We start from the raw sequence: 17,882 nt of genomic DNA, 5'->3' as shown, positions 1-17,882 counted from the left end.
AACAGTTAACAATCATTTTGTAATTTTTTTTATCTAACAAAAAAAGTCAAAGTTCTCAAATGTTAAATGCAAGCATGCAATTTTGACACAAGCAGCTGTGCCATGGTCCATAACGAGAAAATAATTATTTAAACCACATATCTGATTAACAAGTAAGTAAACAAGACTACTTTTATGACTAGACATCCAGACACAGTTGGCTCGGTAGCAAAATGGGTTGGTAATGTTACCAGGCCTCTCCTCTCCTCTGACTTCCATCGCTGATAGCTGAAATGTGATAGTTACTAAAGCTGCTAATTGATTGCTCCTCTGCTCATTTGAGAGCTAAAAAGCCTCTCAATCAGCGCTCTGTGTGTTATCGGATGCCGCGTAGCTTCCTTTTACAATGAGTCAGTCCACACACACGCACCAGCACACATAACAACAAAACAATAACAAAAATAACACATTTTGCTGGACGATAAATTGTCCCAGTAATGATTGCGATAAACGATAATATTGTTGTGGTCTCTCAGTCTCTGTTAACAAAGAATGCACTGGACTAAAAACCAAACACAACCAAAATCAATAAATAAAATGGAAATTAAAAACCATACACAATCAAAACAGTAAATGAAATGGATGTAAACAAAATTGCAATTAAAAAACTATGTAACATTATGCTCAGACATGGAGTGCCAGAGAGATGAAGCAGGTGCCTCAACAGGCCAAATTCAAAAAGCTGTATTAAAATAATTTCTCCAGCATAAAGCTTTGTTTAAATAAAGCAAAAGTGAATTGCGGTCTACGCCCACAGCAGGGTGAGCTCCAAGGACGAGAGAGAGAGAGACCCCATTTTTCGAAATGCCGGCGGTTTGACGAAACTAAAGGGCAGCATCTCTTTAGCAACAAAGTGAACTACGCTGTCTGTGAGTGCTCGCCATTTTGCACTGTCCTGTTTGTACTTAGTTTGTAGACTAAATGCACCAGTGATCGTGTACTGTCGGGGAGACGGAGACTGCCCATCTGTAGTTCTTTTCCCCAGCTGGGAAAACTGCACCGGAGGATTCTATTTTAGGTGCATATGCATGTTTATTGTGTTGCCGTTTTTAGTTGCTACTGTTTTACAACAAATGCGACGTACCCCCTCGCTCAGGTTAAGTGGTTCACCACGGTCATTCGGTTTGAATCCAAAGTGCTCCCACACTGCAGCTGTCGCTTTTTGGCTTTGAAACCAATTCCATCTTTTTATTTTTATTTTTTTTATTTGTTATCTCTCAACTAGCGTTTTTTCCTCACGCGGCTTTTTTGCTGCACTCTGTGCTAGGCTACCCCAGGAGTCCCGCTACCCCACACAGAGACCAGGCAGCTGGCAAGTGACTAGAGGGCTCACTCCTCGTTACGCTGACGAACCAAAAGTGGTCATGAGAGAGAGAGAGGCAAGTGCTTGACAAACACTGGTGTGAATTCTGCTGATTCACCAGTGCCCCTAGAACTGGATGCCATTTTTAAAGTGACACCAGATGGAGGGTGTGGGTTCGTAGGCAGGGGCTCGGCACCTGGTGCTTAGTAAGCGTCTAATTTTTTACAGCAACGTGACGGGACATACCTTTTATGGCAGATAAGAAAGGTTTATGGATGTGTAAAGCACTAATGGATTTCCTCAGAGTATTGAGTCTGAGTTTGTCCTGCACTGAGTCGTGTGATATCGATATCGTGTATCGATATTGAGGTATTTGGTCAAAATGATCGTGATATTTGATTTTCTCCATATCACCCTGCCCTACTTCTAAGAGATTGTGAAGGAAGAAGTGTCTCTTTTTATCTCTCTCAAGACATGGTTTGTGTACAGACAGCCTTTTACAAAAATGTATTGGCTCTTTTCAAAGCAGATCTTTATATAAAACAAAATAGTTCCTTGATGAAATTCTTTTATAAGGATGACTAAGGGCGCAAAGCCCAACATAAGTGTCTTTCTATTTAGACCACATTATTTAAATAGCCATGCACCTGCGCGCATCTTTGCGCCCATGGGTGTGCTGTTCTTACAGGGAGGTGTGTTTAGGTGAATTCTTGGCGTATTGCTATCTGGAGGCAGCAGACAGTGATTGTGCCATTGACCAACAAAAACCAGATCTAAAGTCAATAACGTTGCATTTCATTGTTATTTTAACAGTGCATTAGTAAAATATGCTTAGGGTTATGCAAAGCACGCACACACAACGCTTGTTACTCATCCACAGGGAAGGGCAGCAGCGCACACACATAAAAAAGATTCCAAATAAAAATATTACGGTGCAAATCCGCCATCATAACAGCAATGCACCAAGGTACAAATGTGCCAAAGGGATTGGGAGATGACACTGATTGGTTTATTGCATGTTAAGCCCAAAAGACACCTTTGAATTAATGAAGACACTAAGTACAACCGGTTTGAACCATGTGCCCAGCGCACGGACCCTTTTTTTGCCATCAAACTAGAAAAAGTTGATTTGGAACCTGACACTTCACATCATGTGCTTAAATTATTAAAATAGGGCGCTATATGTCTCAACTTGTTTGGACCAACATACTCCCAATTTAAGAACATAGAAAATCTGTATCTGTTTGTGCCAGAAGGACAATCATAAATGTTTCTCCATTTATGGAGAGAGTGAGCATTTAAGTAAGAATCCGGTTCAGTTCGTTAGTTCTGGACAGCCATCAGGCAACACACTTCCTATCTCTCTTGGATAAGCAAGACAGCCTGCCATCTCTTCTCATCTCTTCCTAATCTGGCTCCCCACTCTAATAATTACAGAATGCCCTTCTATGATGTTGAGTGTCACCTTAGACCTTAGAAAGCCTATTACATCTCCAGAAGAAGAAAAAGATTTATATATATTCATGTGAAATGGGGCACTTATTTGTCAGTTTCTCCTTTTTTAAACTTTTTTTTCTCAGTTTATTAAAAAAAAAAATACTGATGTGCAAAATGTACTAGCTTAAGAATCCCATCAGAATCACTTAAGAAATGCACCCAGTTGGAGATAAAAATTTGAAAGCGAGCCTGACAGATGCTTGTTTTCATTCCAGGTGATATCACTCATCAGGCAGGATCCTATCAGCGAGCAGACAATGTTTGGTGTCTAATTTAGTTTTCCGTAAGTGGAAAAGAAGAGTCTTTTAATGAATGGTGATGAAACTGAGACGATTAGAATGCATGGAATTAACTACATATGGCTTGAGTGTAATCAGTCTTTTTTTTCCGTCTTAGAATAAAGTGTAAGTCTATCAATATGGGCTTTGTTTTCCCATATTACGTGTTTCATACCATTAGTCCAACTACCAGTGTTTGGAAAGACAAAGAACTAATGAACTGACTAATGAAGCAGATGTACCCACCTGTTACTTTGAAACCACATTTAGTACAGTTTTGCTGGAAGTAACATCCTATCTTGTTTTTATAGAATGTTATCTTGTAATTTTCTGAATTTACCAGACTGTTCTAGCTATTATTTACCTTTACCCACTAAGTCATTAAATCATTTCCGGAGAATATTTATCAAAAATCTCATTGTATTAAAAACGTTTTTGTCAAAGCACCAATAGTCAACCATACAATATCGTCACAATATGGACATTGAGGTATTTGGTCAAGGATCTTGTGATATTTGATTTTCTCTATATTGCCCGGCCCCAGTTGAAGCTCTCATATAGCTTTCCACTTTACTGTGAATGTCAAACTGTTGATTGGGTTTGTGGCAATTATGAGTCACAGTAAAGAGATTTGGAAGTAGCTCTCAGCCCCTGCTGCCACATTCTTATTTTGTGTCAGAGTGCTGTGAACTGCTGCAGTGTTAGAAGACTGTAGCTCTGCCTTTCTGCATCAAACTCATTTTACTTATATTAAACTGATAGTGATATATTTATTTCTTACGTAGCTTGTGACATTTAATTTTCAAACAAGTCTTCAAGTCCAAACCCTGGCCTTGGCCCCTGAAGGTTTATTACAACTGTATAAACAACAGTATAAATTTGTCAGGCAGAATATATAAACAGCATACTGAAGATTTTTTAACAGAAATTCCGGAAAAAAATGTAAAGCTTGTTCTGAGGAAGGCGCTTGATCGAAGTTAGAAACTGGTTAAAGCTTTGAGAGTATGAATGTGCAATTTTAATGGCAATCGGCACATCTGATATTTTTTTGTTTCTTGTGTACAAGCAAAACCTATTTTTAGAGTCTATGCCGTAAACAGATATGAATGAATGCTTTATTTCAAACATATAATATAATCAACCCTAAAAGAACGCAAAAAATATTAATTTATCATGTCCGAAAAGAAATAGTAAGACACAAAAGCTTATTTAATATATAATAATCATCATAAATGGCTACATGTTTACATTATAAAGTGTTTATATCATATTTAACGCAAATTTTAAATTTCATACATACATATTTATACATTACAAAGAAAAGACATTTCACCTATGTATATATTGACCATAAAAAATAAATAATGTAAGTAAAGAAATAGTACTACCTTTTTCATCACACAAACAATTGTGTGTGTGTGTGTTTCCGTTTCCCCAGGTGTGGCTGCTGCCGGTGCTGGAGGCGGTGAAGGTTTCTCCTCTCATAGAGAAGGTCAGCGACCACAAAGACTTCAAGAAGCTGCTCAGGACGAGAACCAACGTTCTGGTGGTGTACACCAAGACAGGTTAGAGAAGACAGACACCCTCTCATAATAGATCTTTTTTTTGTTGCATGAGAATGTGTATTATAACAGAATATAGACCTTGTTAAAGGGGATGATGTTAACAAAAAAAAAACATTTGTCCAGTTGTTTGTTGAAATTCTCCCTTTTATGTTACACTAAGCAAATCTGATATAATAAGTTTAAAACCATTTTACCACAATATCTTAAGATACATTCAGAATTAATGTTTTGCGCAGCTTTAACCTGGAGCCTGCTTTAAAGGGATGATCACGGTGGTCTATCTCTGTAATGAACTTGGAATTACTTCTCATAATGAATCTTACGGTATAGATTTTGAGAGTAGTTGTTAAATAAAAAATAAAACACTTCATGCAGAGTTATAAAGCAGCATTTTCTTCTAACTATTAGGGAACCCTTAATGCACCCCAATAGTTTTCAGTTCTATTTTGACTTGCATATTTCTGAGGTAAGGAACACTCTCAGCAGGTTTGTAGATGAAGCTGCCTGATACTGCTAGTTTTTCTATTTAATAGACCCTCCTAGGCCTCAATAAGCAGCAGAGGACCCTCAGAACCTTTAGGCCATTGAACAAGGTTTTCCGCATATGAAGGATGGACTCTGTTGCTGGCTGCAGTGTCGCACAGACATTCCTTCTTTAAAGACTCTAATCTTCCCCTCTCCATGCAGGTTTTCTGACACACTGGTTTAATGTCCTCCCCAGCAACCAATTATCTGACTTTAAGCCACATCATATATTCATCCCCCCTCTTGAGTTAAGACAGCCTTGGCCTGTTCCTTACCCACAAGCCTCTGGCTTTCTGCCGTCAGTCACATCCCCTGTTGAGTTTAGCTCTGGTTGCTCTAGGGCCCATCAAACTTTTAAAAAGTGAACTTATAAGAAAATCCGCCAGTATCTGCTCCATACATGGTAATAAACTGACACTGATTTGCCAGATGTTTTTGATACCGACCCGGTGCGAGGCGGGACTCAGGGGAGCTATGTCAGTGGCCCTATATTTAAATATAGCTTTGGCCTGGAGCATTTAGAGGAATTGTTCTCTTTATGCAGGGTGGTGGGGGGGGGAGTATAAAAATGATGTATTGTGTTACACAAGGACTAGAATTTTACACTTTGTTTACTTTCCTTGCAGGGATCTACTTTGCTTGCCATATCTGATGAAAATCAGTAATAGTGCTGTGTGTTGATGGAGCTGGTTAAGTTCATTACACACTAGTTTCTCCTCCTTCCTGCAGAATGCAAACTGCACAGTACAGCCATATTTACCCTGTGACACAGTAGATTGCGTAAGTCTCCTGTGTTCATGAACGCTCCATCTCGTCCATGGACGTTCAACAACATTGCTGAGAATAGGTTAGTAAGCAGTGTCACAGCAGGTACAGTACAAAGTATAGTTCGCCAAAACATACATGCTGTGCTTCCTCCGTTTGCTGAAAATTTGGTCTGCTTCAGCAGAGTCTTTGTGCCACCATATAATCTTCACATCCCCTGCTTAGTCACACTATTGTAAGATGTTGAAAGCTGATGTAACTTAAACCCCCTCCGTGAACCCACCCAGTGAAAGGTATTAGAAAACCCTCTCCCATCACCCCTCTATCCCAAACTCAGTGATCTCTTTCTTCGTTACTTGGTCCTTTAGTAAGACACTGAGCTCCACTGTAACTCAATTCTTCTTCACAGGGTCTGACATTACAGTGTCCTCTGTGTCTCGAGGCTCTGGGTTGTCCTCAGCTATTGAACGGTTCTGGGGACAAGGCTGACCATGATTTATTCTCTGTGTCTTTAGCTACATCAGGCGACTCCCACCTGAAACTGCTCTCAGATGTGGCCCAGACAGTAAAGGGCCAAGGGACTATTGCCTGGGTCAACTGTGGGTGAGTAATGGGAAGATTTATTAAAAAAACCACACAAAAAACACATTGTAGGTTGCTTCTGCTTCAATCACACGCATTGACTCCCTGTCTTTTCCCCCGGCATTATGGCCTCCTTTATACAATTTTCTGATAGCAGTTATAAAGGCAGGTAAATTTGGTCCTCCCAAGAATCTATCTACGGTCATCAATCTGCACAATTTATGGCTTTTCTACTGAAGGTAAATGGCCTTCTTCCACTGGTTCTTTTGTAAGGGTGCAATTTGACAGTAGGCCACTCGCTTATTAGAGCTATTGAAGTTTGGGGTCTGAGTTTTGTTCTCCCTTTTGTGTACATAATTAAGGCACTTGCTGTGTGGTGTTGCCCTCTAAAGGTAGAGCCAAAAGATGTTGCTTCATGAGTTTCTTTGTCAGAATTTCTGTATTTTTTGGTTTCTGTTACCATTTTGGAATTTTGTTTAAATGTGGTTGTATGCCACCGATCAAGAGTGCTTTGTGAGTTCCTGATAAGTGCTATCAGTTGTGTATGTAGTGGTGAAATGATTAGTCTATCAAGCAATTTGTGGATTCCAGGGCTAGTTTTTTTTTGTCACTAGTGCCAATACAATACTGGTACTAACACCAACACTTTGAGAAATATGTACACTACTTAACTAGTTTGATCATAGTTAAATAATATTTAGTCTTTTTTTGTAAAGACGTTTTTGGGGCGGGGGGGCATTTTAAGCCTTTATTTGACAGGACAGCTGAAAATAGGAAATTGGAGAGAGAGTGGTAAACATATGCAGCAAAGCATGGTAAGGACTGAGCCTTTGTACCAGGATGCCCCTAGTGACTTTTTTTAAAGCAAAAATGCCAGCTAAAATAAACTAAGTTATTTATGTTATATATTTAAAATTCACAAACAAGCAATTTTGAACGTCACCTTGAACTTTAGGAAGTTGCAATGGTAATTTGTAGTCCAACGTAATTTAATAACATTTCATGGACCAAGACAATAATCACTTAATCAATACTGAAAATAAATAATAGCATCCCTTCTCACACAGTTATGGACACTCTGTACTACAGACGGCATTTTTATATAATTGTAAATGGAATACCTGACTGTTACTTGGACAAACAAGCCATTTGAAGATGTCGCCTTCTGCTCTCACTGATCAGGATGGGTATCTTTCACTGACATTTTATTGATAAAGCAATTAATTGATTGATCAAAAAATAACCAACAGATATTCAATAGAGTTATACCAACAGTCATTAGTTGCAGCCCTAGTCTCTTGGAAAATGTGTATTCTTTTTTAAATAATTTTCATTTTATTATTTTTCTTTATACTCCACACTTTCCTGCAGAACAGTAAATCTGTCATCTCTCTTTTTGAAGCACATCTATCTCCAGCCCACAATGTGGAAGTGTTTGCATTAGGCAAATGCTAGATACTCCCAGGACACCGGCAAGACTTGTTTTCTTTAAGCACAGCTTGCTTTGCTACCCATAATCTGACTTTAGCTTGTTGTTCTTTCTGCCTGTCCTGGTGTTCATTTACTTTATTTAAAAATGTCTTTATACTTGTCAACCCATCAACTGCATGAACTGTCCTCCTCACCAGAGTGGAAATAATGTATCATACAACAGGAAACTGTGAGTAAGGCAGTAACTTCCCTTTGACACCTGTTGCTCATTGGACCATTCACAATCTCTCTAAAGCTTTTGGGGGATTGAATCCAGAATGTTGGCCAACAGAAAGGAAGAGAAACTAAAGTCAAAAGGCATGGTCTGATGTTTTGGTGTCCACATTTGTCTTCAAAGACAGTCCACTTTTTGACTCAGTTACTGTTTTGGTCTGGGAGAGAAATGGTATCATCTCTCTCATCCTTCGCCAACAATTCCGGCATGCTAGAGAGTGTGCTAATGCTAAGCAGAGATTGAAACTGAGCCAGATTCTTGCCAGGGGAGCTAGAGCGAGCCGGGTTCATCACTGCAGGACACACGGATCCGGTGCCAGGTTCTGTAGAAAAGCATTGTACTATTTGGCATATTTCACCACCATCGCGAATGGGCCGGTTCCAGCTGCAAGCTCATGGTGGACAGAGGGAGAGAGAGAGTGAAGCGCATATCCCAGCGTGAGAACGGTCATCCCTGCCAAGGAAGAGGGCCACCAAGGCCAGAATGACACACTTTGAACAGATGACAGCCCACTGAGTGTTGGGCAACAGGGATCCATCAGAGGGAAGGATGATCTCATACAGGAAGGGAGAACAGGACTGTGCTGCCCTGCTTCAATTCTTCTACAAATTTAGAACAGCCATAGGACATGGTAAGAAACATGGTCTTGTCTGGATCAATGGGAATAGCAGAGCACAAACAAGCACAGCACGGATTAGGATTTGTGTTTTGTAATAATTAAATGGCATGCCGGGCTTCATCCTCTTTGCATGATGAACCCATCATTAATCCTTTACAAAAGGGACTCTGTTAACTTTGGCTTAATTCAACGTTTTGGCTTTAACCTTTTTGTATTTCATTTTAATGATTCCCCAATCTTTTAAGGTGCACATCGCACAACCACCTCGGTGCGTCAAGTATTTTTAGTTGGTGTACTAACCAAATAATATTTCACAAATGTATAAAAAAAGGTTTTTATTGGGAATAGGGACAACGTTTCTATTGATTATAATAAGCAAGAATCGCTGAACACAAAGGACTGATTCTCCCGATAAAAAAATAAATAATTGTAAACAGGTTTTAAACCAACAAACAATGTTATCTACCATATTATTTAATGGTCAAAAAGACAGGGAGCCTACTTCCAATAAAGGTCAAAGACGGACCAGGATCTATGAAAACTGTGAAGATATTAACAGACTGTTGGGGTTGTAATGTTACTGCTTGGATGTCCTGCTCTTTTCTTTTCTAAAGTTTGGCTAACGATTTGGTTGAACCTGTCTGAACGTCAGACTGCCTAATAGGGGTGGGAATCACGATACACGGCTCACAATGCCAATAATATCACAAAACAGCAATTGCATTCTATTGGATAATCAATATATTGCTAGAAAATCCTATAATGATACGTTACAATTTCGGTCAAAGATAAACACAAAGCGCCCGTGAAAAGGTTAAATGCAGGTTTTCTCTCTTTATTCACTGCAAGTCCAAACTTAGAAAACAGCACAATTCTCCAGCACAAGTTGTTTACAGAACTATAGCTCAATTATGGGTTAGGGCTGCTCGGTTATGGAAAAAAAAGGCATAATTATAATTATTTTGGTCAGTATTGAAATCAGGATTATTTAACATAATTAACATGACATTGACTTTTGGAAAGATGTTGCAGGAATGGAAGTTAAAAAACAAATCAACCGTAAAAGCACTTAGAACTGTGCAATTTCCCTAAATACTTTTCCCATTTTAAATTTATTTTTTATTCATAATTGGCAAAATAATAATTTTTCTCGATTACTCTGTTTTTGTAATCCAAATGGAGCCGAAATCATAATTGCGATTAAAATTTCATGGGTCTAGACTTTGGACTTAAACGTGCCTGGGGAATCTGTTCTTTTTCTCAAACAGTTGTCCGAAATCCCAGTTAAAAACTCTTTTTTCGGCTAGTTAATATAAGTTTACGTTTCCCTCATTCATGTGTTGAGCGCCACCTTGAGGAGGCCACGAAGTAGCGACGCTGGGAGCAGAAAAATCTTTTGATATTTAACGCCAGTTTATTACAATTACAGTGTGCAGTTTTTACACTCCATGAAGGACGATATATTGCCATATCAATATTTAGGTCCCACCCCTACTGCTTAAACAATCAGGGTTGTTATGGGCCAGTTTAGTGAGTGGAGACCTTTTACTTTTGTGTCCTAATCCTAACAACACATGATTGGACAATAGTATTTCTTTGGCAGCACCTTGTAATTTACCATCAGCGTTTGTGTCCTCCATAACTTCTTACTTTACAGTCATAGACCTCCGGTGCTGATGAAATGAGTGACGTTACTCTAGTCCATTTCCACTGTTGTACTGGTCTCTACCCAAGCTTATGGCCTTTTCAATCTTTCAAGTTCCCTTCAACAATACCTGATGTTATTTCATGTCAGCACTGTATACAACTCAGTTACGTTTATTCAAAGGTCTGTCTAGTATGAAAAGATAGTGTCTAAGACATTTAAAAGACCAGATCAGCAGTCCTTTCATGTTATAGCACAGTTCAATGAGTTAATTTTCCTGTGAGTAGATTCAAATAAAAATGAAATCAGACAAAAGAGAAACTGTAAAAAAATAAGATTTCAACTGTTTTTTTTTAAGATTATGTTTTTGTGCATTTTCAGTCTTTATTTTGATAGGACAGCAGAAGACAGGGAAAGGGAAGGGAACGGTGGTATGACAATGTCAGACGCAGGTCAGAGTCGAATCCGGGCCCGCTGCGTCAAGGAGAAAACCTCTACTAACTAACCTATCCGGGCACCCAAGATTTCAAATGTTAAAGTACCACAAAATACTCTCTCGATTGGTAAGGATGTCCCAAGCAGAAATTATTCACATTCGATTAATTGTGGTCTTCACGATTAACTATTAGTGTTCTTTCAAATCACGATTAGGTTTGAAAAGGATTAATCGTTCAGCCCTTGTGAATGTACAAGGTTAACTGTCTTCCGGATCGATAGTACTTTGTCATGTTAATAAACACAGTTATGCAAAGATGTAATACATGGCATCTAAAAACAAAAGTCTTTTTGGATATATTTCTAAAAAATTAAGTCTACTTGAATGAGAGTCCTTGGCCACTTTGTACTGGTTTGGAGTTTCCTTGACATGATAGATTTTGTCATAATCTGTTTGGGGTTTATTGACATTTTCCTCGCAGCCTTTCACACTTGTGACAATGTTTCAAGGAGTAGCAGACTGGTTTTAAATCGGATGACTGAGCGTCATCTCCAGATACGTGTCAAGGTCACATCTGTTCCTAGTGTGGCCCAACCGATGCCATCTGCCTTCATGAGTCAGCAGAATATGGCATAAAGTACCTGAAATTACCTGAAATACTGTCTGTCAACAGAACCTTCTTCAAATCGTTCAAAACTGCGCTTGAAGCCATGATGGAATTTCACTTCTTTGAATTTATTTGCATCAGGCCTTTTCTTCACCAAATATCTCCCTCCATCTTTCATTCTCTAATTAATGCATACATATACCTTGCTCTCACAGAAGAGGAAGAGTACTCCATGCTGCACATAAAGCCTTATTGTAGCAAGTTTGAAGTATGTGTAGGTAGGTAGGTAGGTAGCTAGACGTTCGTATATGTATTTCCTTTCCTACTTTGGTCTTTTTTCAATTACAACAATAAACCTCTGTACAACGGAGCATTTTGGTATGCTTACAGGCTGTACAGTATATCTTGTAGTCAGCATTGTATTCCCATAACAGATGTACTGTTTGTGTTTGCATACTGTAGCAACTAATGAATGGAGCAGGCAGCCTTGATATATATAGCACTGTACATGTGAGACTGATCTCAATGTTAATGCAGTTATGTCTCTATAAATGCAGCATATTCTCTCTGCCTTTCTTAATTCATTTCAGTGAAGCTTTGTTGGAAAGACATTGGGACCAAAAACATGTTGACAAATTTGACATATTTTTTACACAGAATTAAGTGCATAATAACACAATGAATATAAATAATGTTATCAGTACAAATAATATAACAAGCATTTACTGAACAGAAGCAAAATGATGTGCACTATGTAAAGACGCAAGAAAAATACCTTGGGGGAAAAAAAAAAACATGACGTTTTAGGCAGCTATGTTTATTCTACTAGTTAAGTCACATCAACGGTTTCACCAAGGAGTTTAAATATACATTTTCAAGTTTTAAGTGCTAGCCCATTCCAATAGCTTCTAATTTTCTACAAAACTTTGGATTTCTCTCTGAAGTGACTGTATAAATAGTTTGTTTTAGATTATTCAATATTTTATCCTATGTTTTTATTTTTTTTCATCTCTCAGAGACTCAGAGGGCCGTAAGCTCTGTAAGAAAGTGAAGGTGGACCCGAGCTCCAATGGCGGAGGAGTAGAGCTGCTGCATTACAAGTAAGTGAACGCAAGCTCTGCTGACACTTTTCCATAACTCAGTGCTTTCTGGAAATTAATACCGTGTCCGCAGCTTAAATAGCATGTTGTTCACCATATACTTGTTTTGTGAGCACTGTGCCTGGTGTGTCTTGCAGAGATGGGATGTTCCACACAGGGTACAACCGGCCCGCCACCTTCAAAGTGAGTGCTCAGCTGAAATCCTTCTAAGCTTTTCAGCTCATGTGCAGCACAGTTGGTTTCTTTGTGTGTGTCTAGTATTAACTAATGGCTCTTCCCTTTCAGTATTAATTATTTTGTCAGTCATTAACCATATTATACTTTACGGTGCAGCCCAGTGTGTGTGTGTCATCAATTTAATGTGATCAGTTTAGTAAATAAGAGCAACTTCACCCTGCTGGTTTTATTTTTTTTTGAAAATTACAACATTATGCTGGGACATGAGAACATGTTCCAAGACAAAAAAAGATTATAAAATATAAAAAAACCCAGAAGAAAGACGGGAAGGTGGAAAAAATAATAAAACCAGTAAGAGTGATGTCCACGCTTACAAATAATACATTCAGAAAAAGACTTACACAAACACACACATAAGCAGACAGACACACACACACACAGACATACAACATATGACATATGATAAGGGACGAAACACGTGCAAATAAAAGTAAGAAAGCTGTAGCACAAGTCTACAGCATGGATTTCAACAATGTTGAGCCAAGTGTCCAAAGTCATTTCTGGCGCTCCATTTATGCGAGCTGTGGAGAGTTCCATTAATAGTATATGACATCCAAAAAGAAAAGGGTCCATGTACGAATAGACACATCATGAGGAGGTTTCCAACGGGTTGCAATCACTTTCTTAGCAGCTGTAAGTCCTGAAAATACAGCATTTTTGATAGCTTTAGAGAGCTGGAGGGCTGACAGATCATCCAGAATCCAAACTTTGATATTAACAGGCACAGTGACATTAATCGGGGCGGATAGTTCGGATCCAAAGCAACTGACCAACAGGAGAGCAATCCCAGGTCATGGGAAGATAAGTGCCTTGAGCTTTCAACGGGCAGAAAGGGCATAAAGGGCTACATTACTTTCATGTGATGCATTTTCACATGGGGGTGAGACATGTCCTATGAATGAAACTGTAGTGAATCTGCTGATGGTCTGGATTGCGTGATACTTCTGGGATGTTCAACCCTCATGCCAGTCAAGATCGGTGCTCAGGTCTGGGCAATCGCGTTCCCAGATCCTCTAAATAGGAAGGCCTGAGCGGCCAGATCTCACCAAAAACTGATAAAGCCTGGATACCATACCACAGGTTTTTGGCTGAATATCGAATAATTTCCAGATAGGATAAACGTGCAACTCTGCCAAATTGCTGGACACAAAAATGCAGATCTTGCAATTTGACATACTCAAAAATCAAATATGTACACGTTTAAATAATGATAAACGTTTTTAGCCCTAATTTAGATTCTTTGAAAATACTGAATGTCAAACTGACTTTTTCTGTCTGGGAGCTATAAGTGCTTTGTTTTTGACTGGGATGATGTTATTATTCTGCTTGCTAGTGTTTTGCCCATATTTCTTTGCCTAGCAGATGGAAAGGCCTGCGAAACAATAAAACACCAAAAGTCTCAGTTTGAACCATTAACAAGTAATCCTGATAATACGATCCTAATCATTAAATATTCTGCCCGTGTCTGCTGAATGAAATATTTCCTGCTGTTGCCTCAGAAGACATATGGTTCAATATATTTACAAGAATTTTACCAAGGCCATTACCGGACACTTAAATGTATCAAAATAGATTTGACACCTCCTGGATGGACAAACATGTTGGTCTGTATGAGCTTCCATCTGGCACAGCGTACAGTGTTGCCCCCGTTAACTTTAGGTGAGCCTTTAGAAGTGACATTGCTCACGTTAATCATCACCAGTCACTCAGGTGTTTATTGGATCATCAAGTGTTGCCTTTGTATAGACTAACAGGTTTTTCATTCTGAATTGTTTTCTTTTTTGAACTGTTCAGTCAATGGTGGCGTTCTTGAAAGACCCATTGGGACCTCCACTGTGGGAGGAGAACCCTGAGGCAAAAGACATTGTCCACATAGAGACAGAAAAAGTAAGTAGCAACCAAAACAACCTTTTGAGCTTCCTTTAAAATAAAGGAGCTTTGGCTGCACTTTTAATTAAAGGTATCTAGAACATTAACGTTGATGTACAGTTTACTGCAATTAGAAGACAGATGCAGGGTCCACCTCTCCTCTCCTGTTGAGGAAGTTGACACAGCAGCATGTCAACCAACACAAAACCCCACACACAAAAGTAACATATTTAACAACTTATCAAAAAACTGCTCGGAGTTGTTCATGATGACAACAAACGCAGCCTGAAAAACATTTACAGACAGCTCTCGTCCAACCAAGTCAGATGGTACTTATCAACCTATGGTTGGTACTTACGTATCAACTTACGTATCAACCATAACACATTCATCCACGGCCTGAAAGCCTGAGACACTCATAGATATACTGTAGATGTACAGCATTTTGAAAGCCCTTTAAGTTACTAAACAGCAGTTCCGTCTGTTTTTGCCTGCCGACCCACTCATGCCTGGAGGCTTAGTCAAGGTTTCAACAAAGGATTGTCTGAATGTGGGTCTTTTTAGGAAGTAGTTGAGCTCATGAAAGTGGCGATGAGGAGGCAGAGAATTAGCTGGTATAGGCAATGATCTTCATGCTGTCCAGAGAAGAAAGTCATTGTTTTTCCTTACTTTGCCGATGTGATGACTCTGTGTAATGTACACAGTCTAAAAAATTGCTGAAAAAGCAAAGATTAGGGTTTGCTCATTATTTTAGAGCTCCGTTTGCTAAACAGAGAGGTTCTTTGGGAAACCTACCGTTAGGCAAGCTGTCAGAGGAATCAAGCTGCTGTATGTCATCAACACCATGCTTGAGTCAACATTAGTGATGTTTTGTTTCCGGGGGACAAATACAGCCATATTATGCACTGTACATACAGTATATTTTGTTAATAGATCAAAAAGCTTCTTAATCATCATTTTGCCTCTCTCTTTTTCCGTCTCACTCTTTTTAAGGACTTCAGGAAGTTGCTGAAGAAAGAGGAGAGGCCGATCCTCTTAATGTTCTATGCTCCCTGTGAGTCCTTTTGATTATCATAGTGTTCAGTAGCTCACAGGAACAAGGACGAGTGATTCTCTCCTTTCTACACTGCTTGAACATATTGTTATCATAAGACTGAGTGCCAGAAGAAACTTACAACAGCAATTATTGTCTCAGAAGTATGATAAATGTACCACTTTAAGATGCCCCAATTGAAAAGAGAGCATAGTATGTTGATTACGTCAGTAGACTAGGGCATGCAGTTCTTGGCAATAGTACATTATCAAAATAAATACTGCAATGAGTTTTACTACATTCATTATACGTGGCCTTTTCTCATCTCTGAACATACTGTATTGTATTATATGTATTTTTACCACTGATTCATCTCTCAATTATTTTTTTCAACTAAATTATTCTGTAAAATATCAGAAAATTGTTCAAATCAACCACCCACTGCTACCAAAGGTCAAAGTGACACAATACTTTTTTTGTTCCACCAAAAGATCAAACACAAATAGATTCAATTTGTAATAATATGAAATGAAAAAAACAACAAATCCTCACAATTTAGAAAGTGGAAATAGTAAGTGTTTTCCTCCATTTTCCTCTGGGTAAATAAATGACACAATTGATTGAACAAATGAATTGACACAAAATTTGGATGGCCAAGTGATGAACTTACTTTCTGCATCAAGATCAACTTAAAAACAAAATTGTTGTTTGTCATTGAGAAGTTATATAGTAAAGATTTAATTTGTGATGTTCCATGCATTGTGCTTAGTTAATGTAGTCAGAGGGTTTTCAGTGCAGCACGTCTTTCACAGCAGATAACACACTGCAAGCTGCTATTGACAAAAAAACAATTCCTGTGGCAGGTGATGGGAGATTTTTTGTCAGTCCTATCGATGCTGTCAGAGTGATGGTTCCCATCGAGTTCTCTGTAATGACCTCTGTTGTTCTGGTTTGTATTTACGTGGCAGGGTGTGGCGTTTGTAAGAGAATGCAGCCCATCTTTCAGCAAGCGGCAACAGAGACCAAAGGGAAATATGTAAGTCGGCTGAAATTTCCCCCTGCGCACTTTTTTATTGCATTAACTGATATCTGATCTCTATCCTAGTTTTTGCAGATTAGATCCACAGTGCATGTGTGGAGGGTTATCTTGGCAATCAGCAAAAGTACAGTCTGTATGCCTGGCCTAAGAAAAGGCTGTCCCTGGTTGTATTTCCTAAAAAACTTCCCACAAGTACAATACCATAGCAACCTTTGCCCCGTAGGTTTTGCTTTAGCAGGATAATAACTTGAATGACATTTAAAGGCAATTCAGAAGCCCTGATCCCCTCTCTGCTGGACCTGAGTTATGCTTTATCTGTATTATGGTTTACATTGACCCACCAGAGCAATTATAGTAGTTTATTCAAAAACCTAACAATTTTGACTAACAATCTGTTTTGGGTTTCTTACTTGATTTTTAGCTGGCACCTGCAACCACAATTAAGGGCTAATGTCCTTCTAGCTGAAGTTTACAACCTCTATCTAGATTAAATGTCAGTTTAGGCTGCCCAGTCTTTGTGTTTACCACCTAACTTTTCCTTTCTCTGTTTTCCTCCCCTTTTCTCCTCCTCCCTTGTCTCCTGGGTCCCCTAAAGACCCATGTTGTCAGTTTGCTGACAAGCAGTATTACAATAACGAGCAAAGTTGTGGGTGGGGGGGAAGAGTGCTGTGTTGCCAGCTGTTGTAATGTTTTTAACAGCATTGGAGTGATGCATTCTTAAAAGCAACCAGCGCCATATGTGATCAGCTAGGGAAACAAATGCCTTGTGTTCATAAACACTTCTCCTTGAGCACCAAAAGAAAAATAATCTAAGAAAAAACTCCTTGTACATTGAGAGCAGAGAAAGGCATCTGCCTGAAGAGATGGTGAAGTAAAGTCGTGTTTGCCTCACACAAAGCAGGAATAATTATTATTAAGATAATTAACTGCACGTTTGTTCGATTATCAAGCATCCTTCTAAGTAGTGAAAATGTAAGCCTCTTAACTGGAAATGAACTGTGTGTGTGTGTGTGTGTGTGTGTGTGTGTGTGTGTGTGT

The 17,882-nt window shown here is 38.9% G+C and overlaps 1 protein-coding gene across 1 annotated transcript in view; it reads left to right on the top strand.

Annotated features, from left to right (window-relative positions):
- pdia5 (protein disulfide isomerase family A, member 5) overlaps positions 1-17,882 on the top strand; it is a 50,218-nt gene that overhangs the window by 3,995 nt on the left and 28,341 nt on the right. Inside the window, exons 2-8 of the mRNA XM_034884993.1 lie at positions 4,556-4,682; positions 6,488-6,575; positions 12,583-12,666; positions 12,804-12,849; positions 14,698-14,790; positions 15,766-15,826; positions 16,774-16,841. Of these exons, the coding sequence (XP_034740884.1) occupies positions 4,556-4,682; positions 6,488-6,575; positions 12,583-12,666; positions 12,804-12,849; positions 14,698-14,790; positions 15,766-15,826; positions 16,774-16,841 (567 nt within the window). The remainder of the gene's footprint in view (positions 1-4,555; positions 4,683-6,487; positions 6,576-12,582; positions 12,667-12,803; positions 12,850-14,697; positions 14,791-15,765; positions 15,827-16,773; positions 16,842-17,882) is intronic.

The sequence above is a fragment of the Etheostoma cragini genome, chromosome 11 (genome assembly GCF_013103735.1).
Source record: "Etheostoma cragini isolate CJK2018 chromosome 11, CSU_Ecrag_1.0, whole genome shotgun sequence".
Classification (NCBI taxonomy): Eukaryota; Metazoa; Chordata; class Actinopteri; order Perciformes; family Percidae; genus Etheostoma; species Etheostoma cragini.
This window is presented reverse-complemented; position numbering and strand designations above follow the sequence as displayed.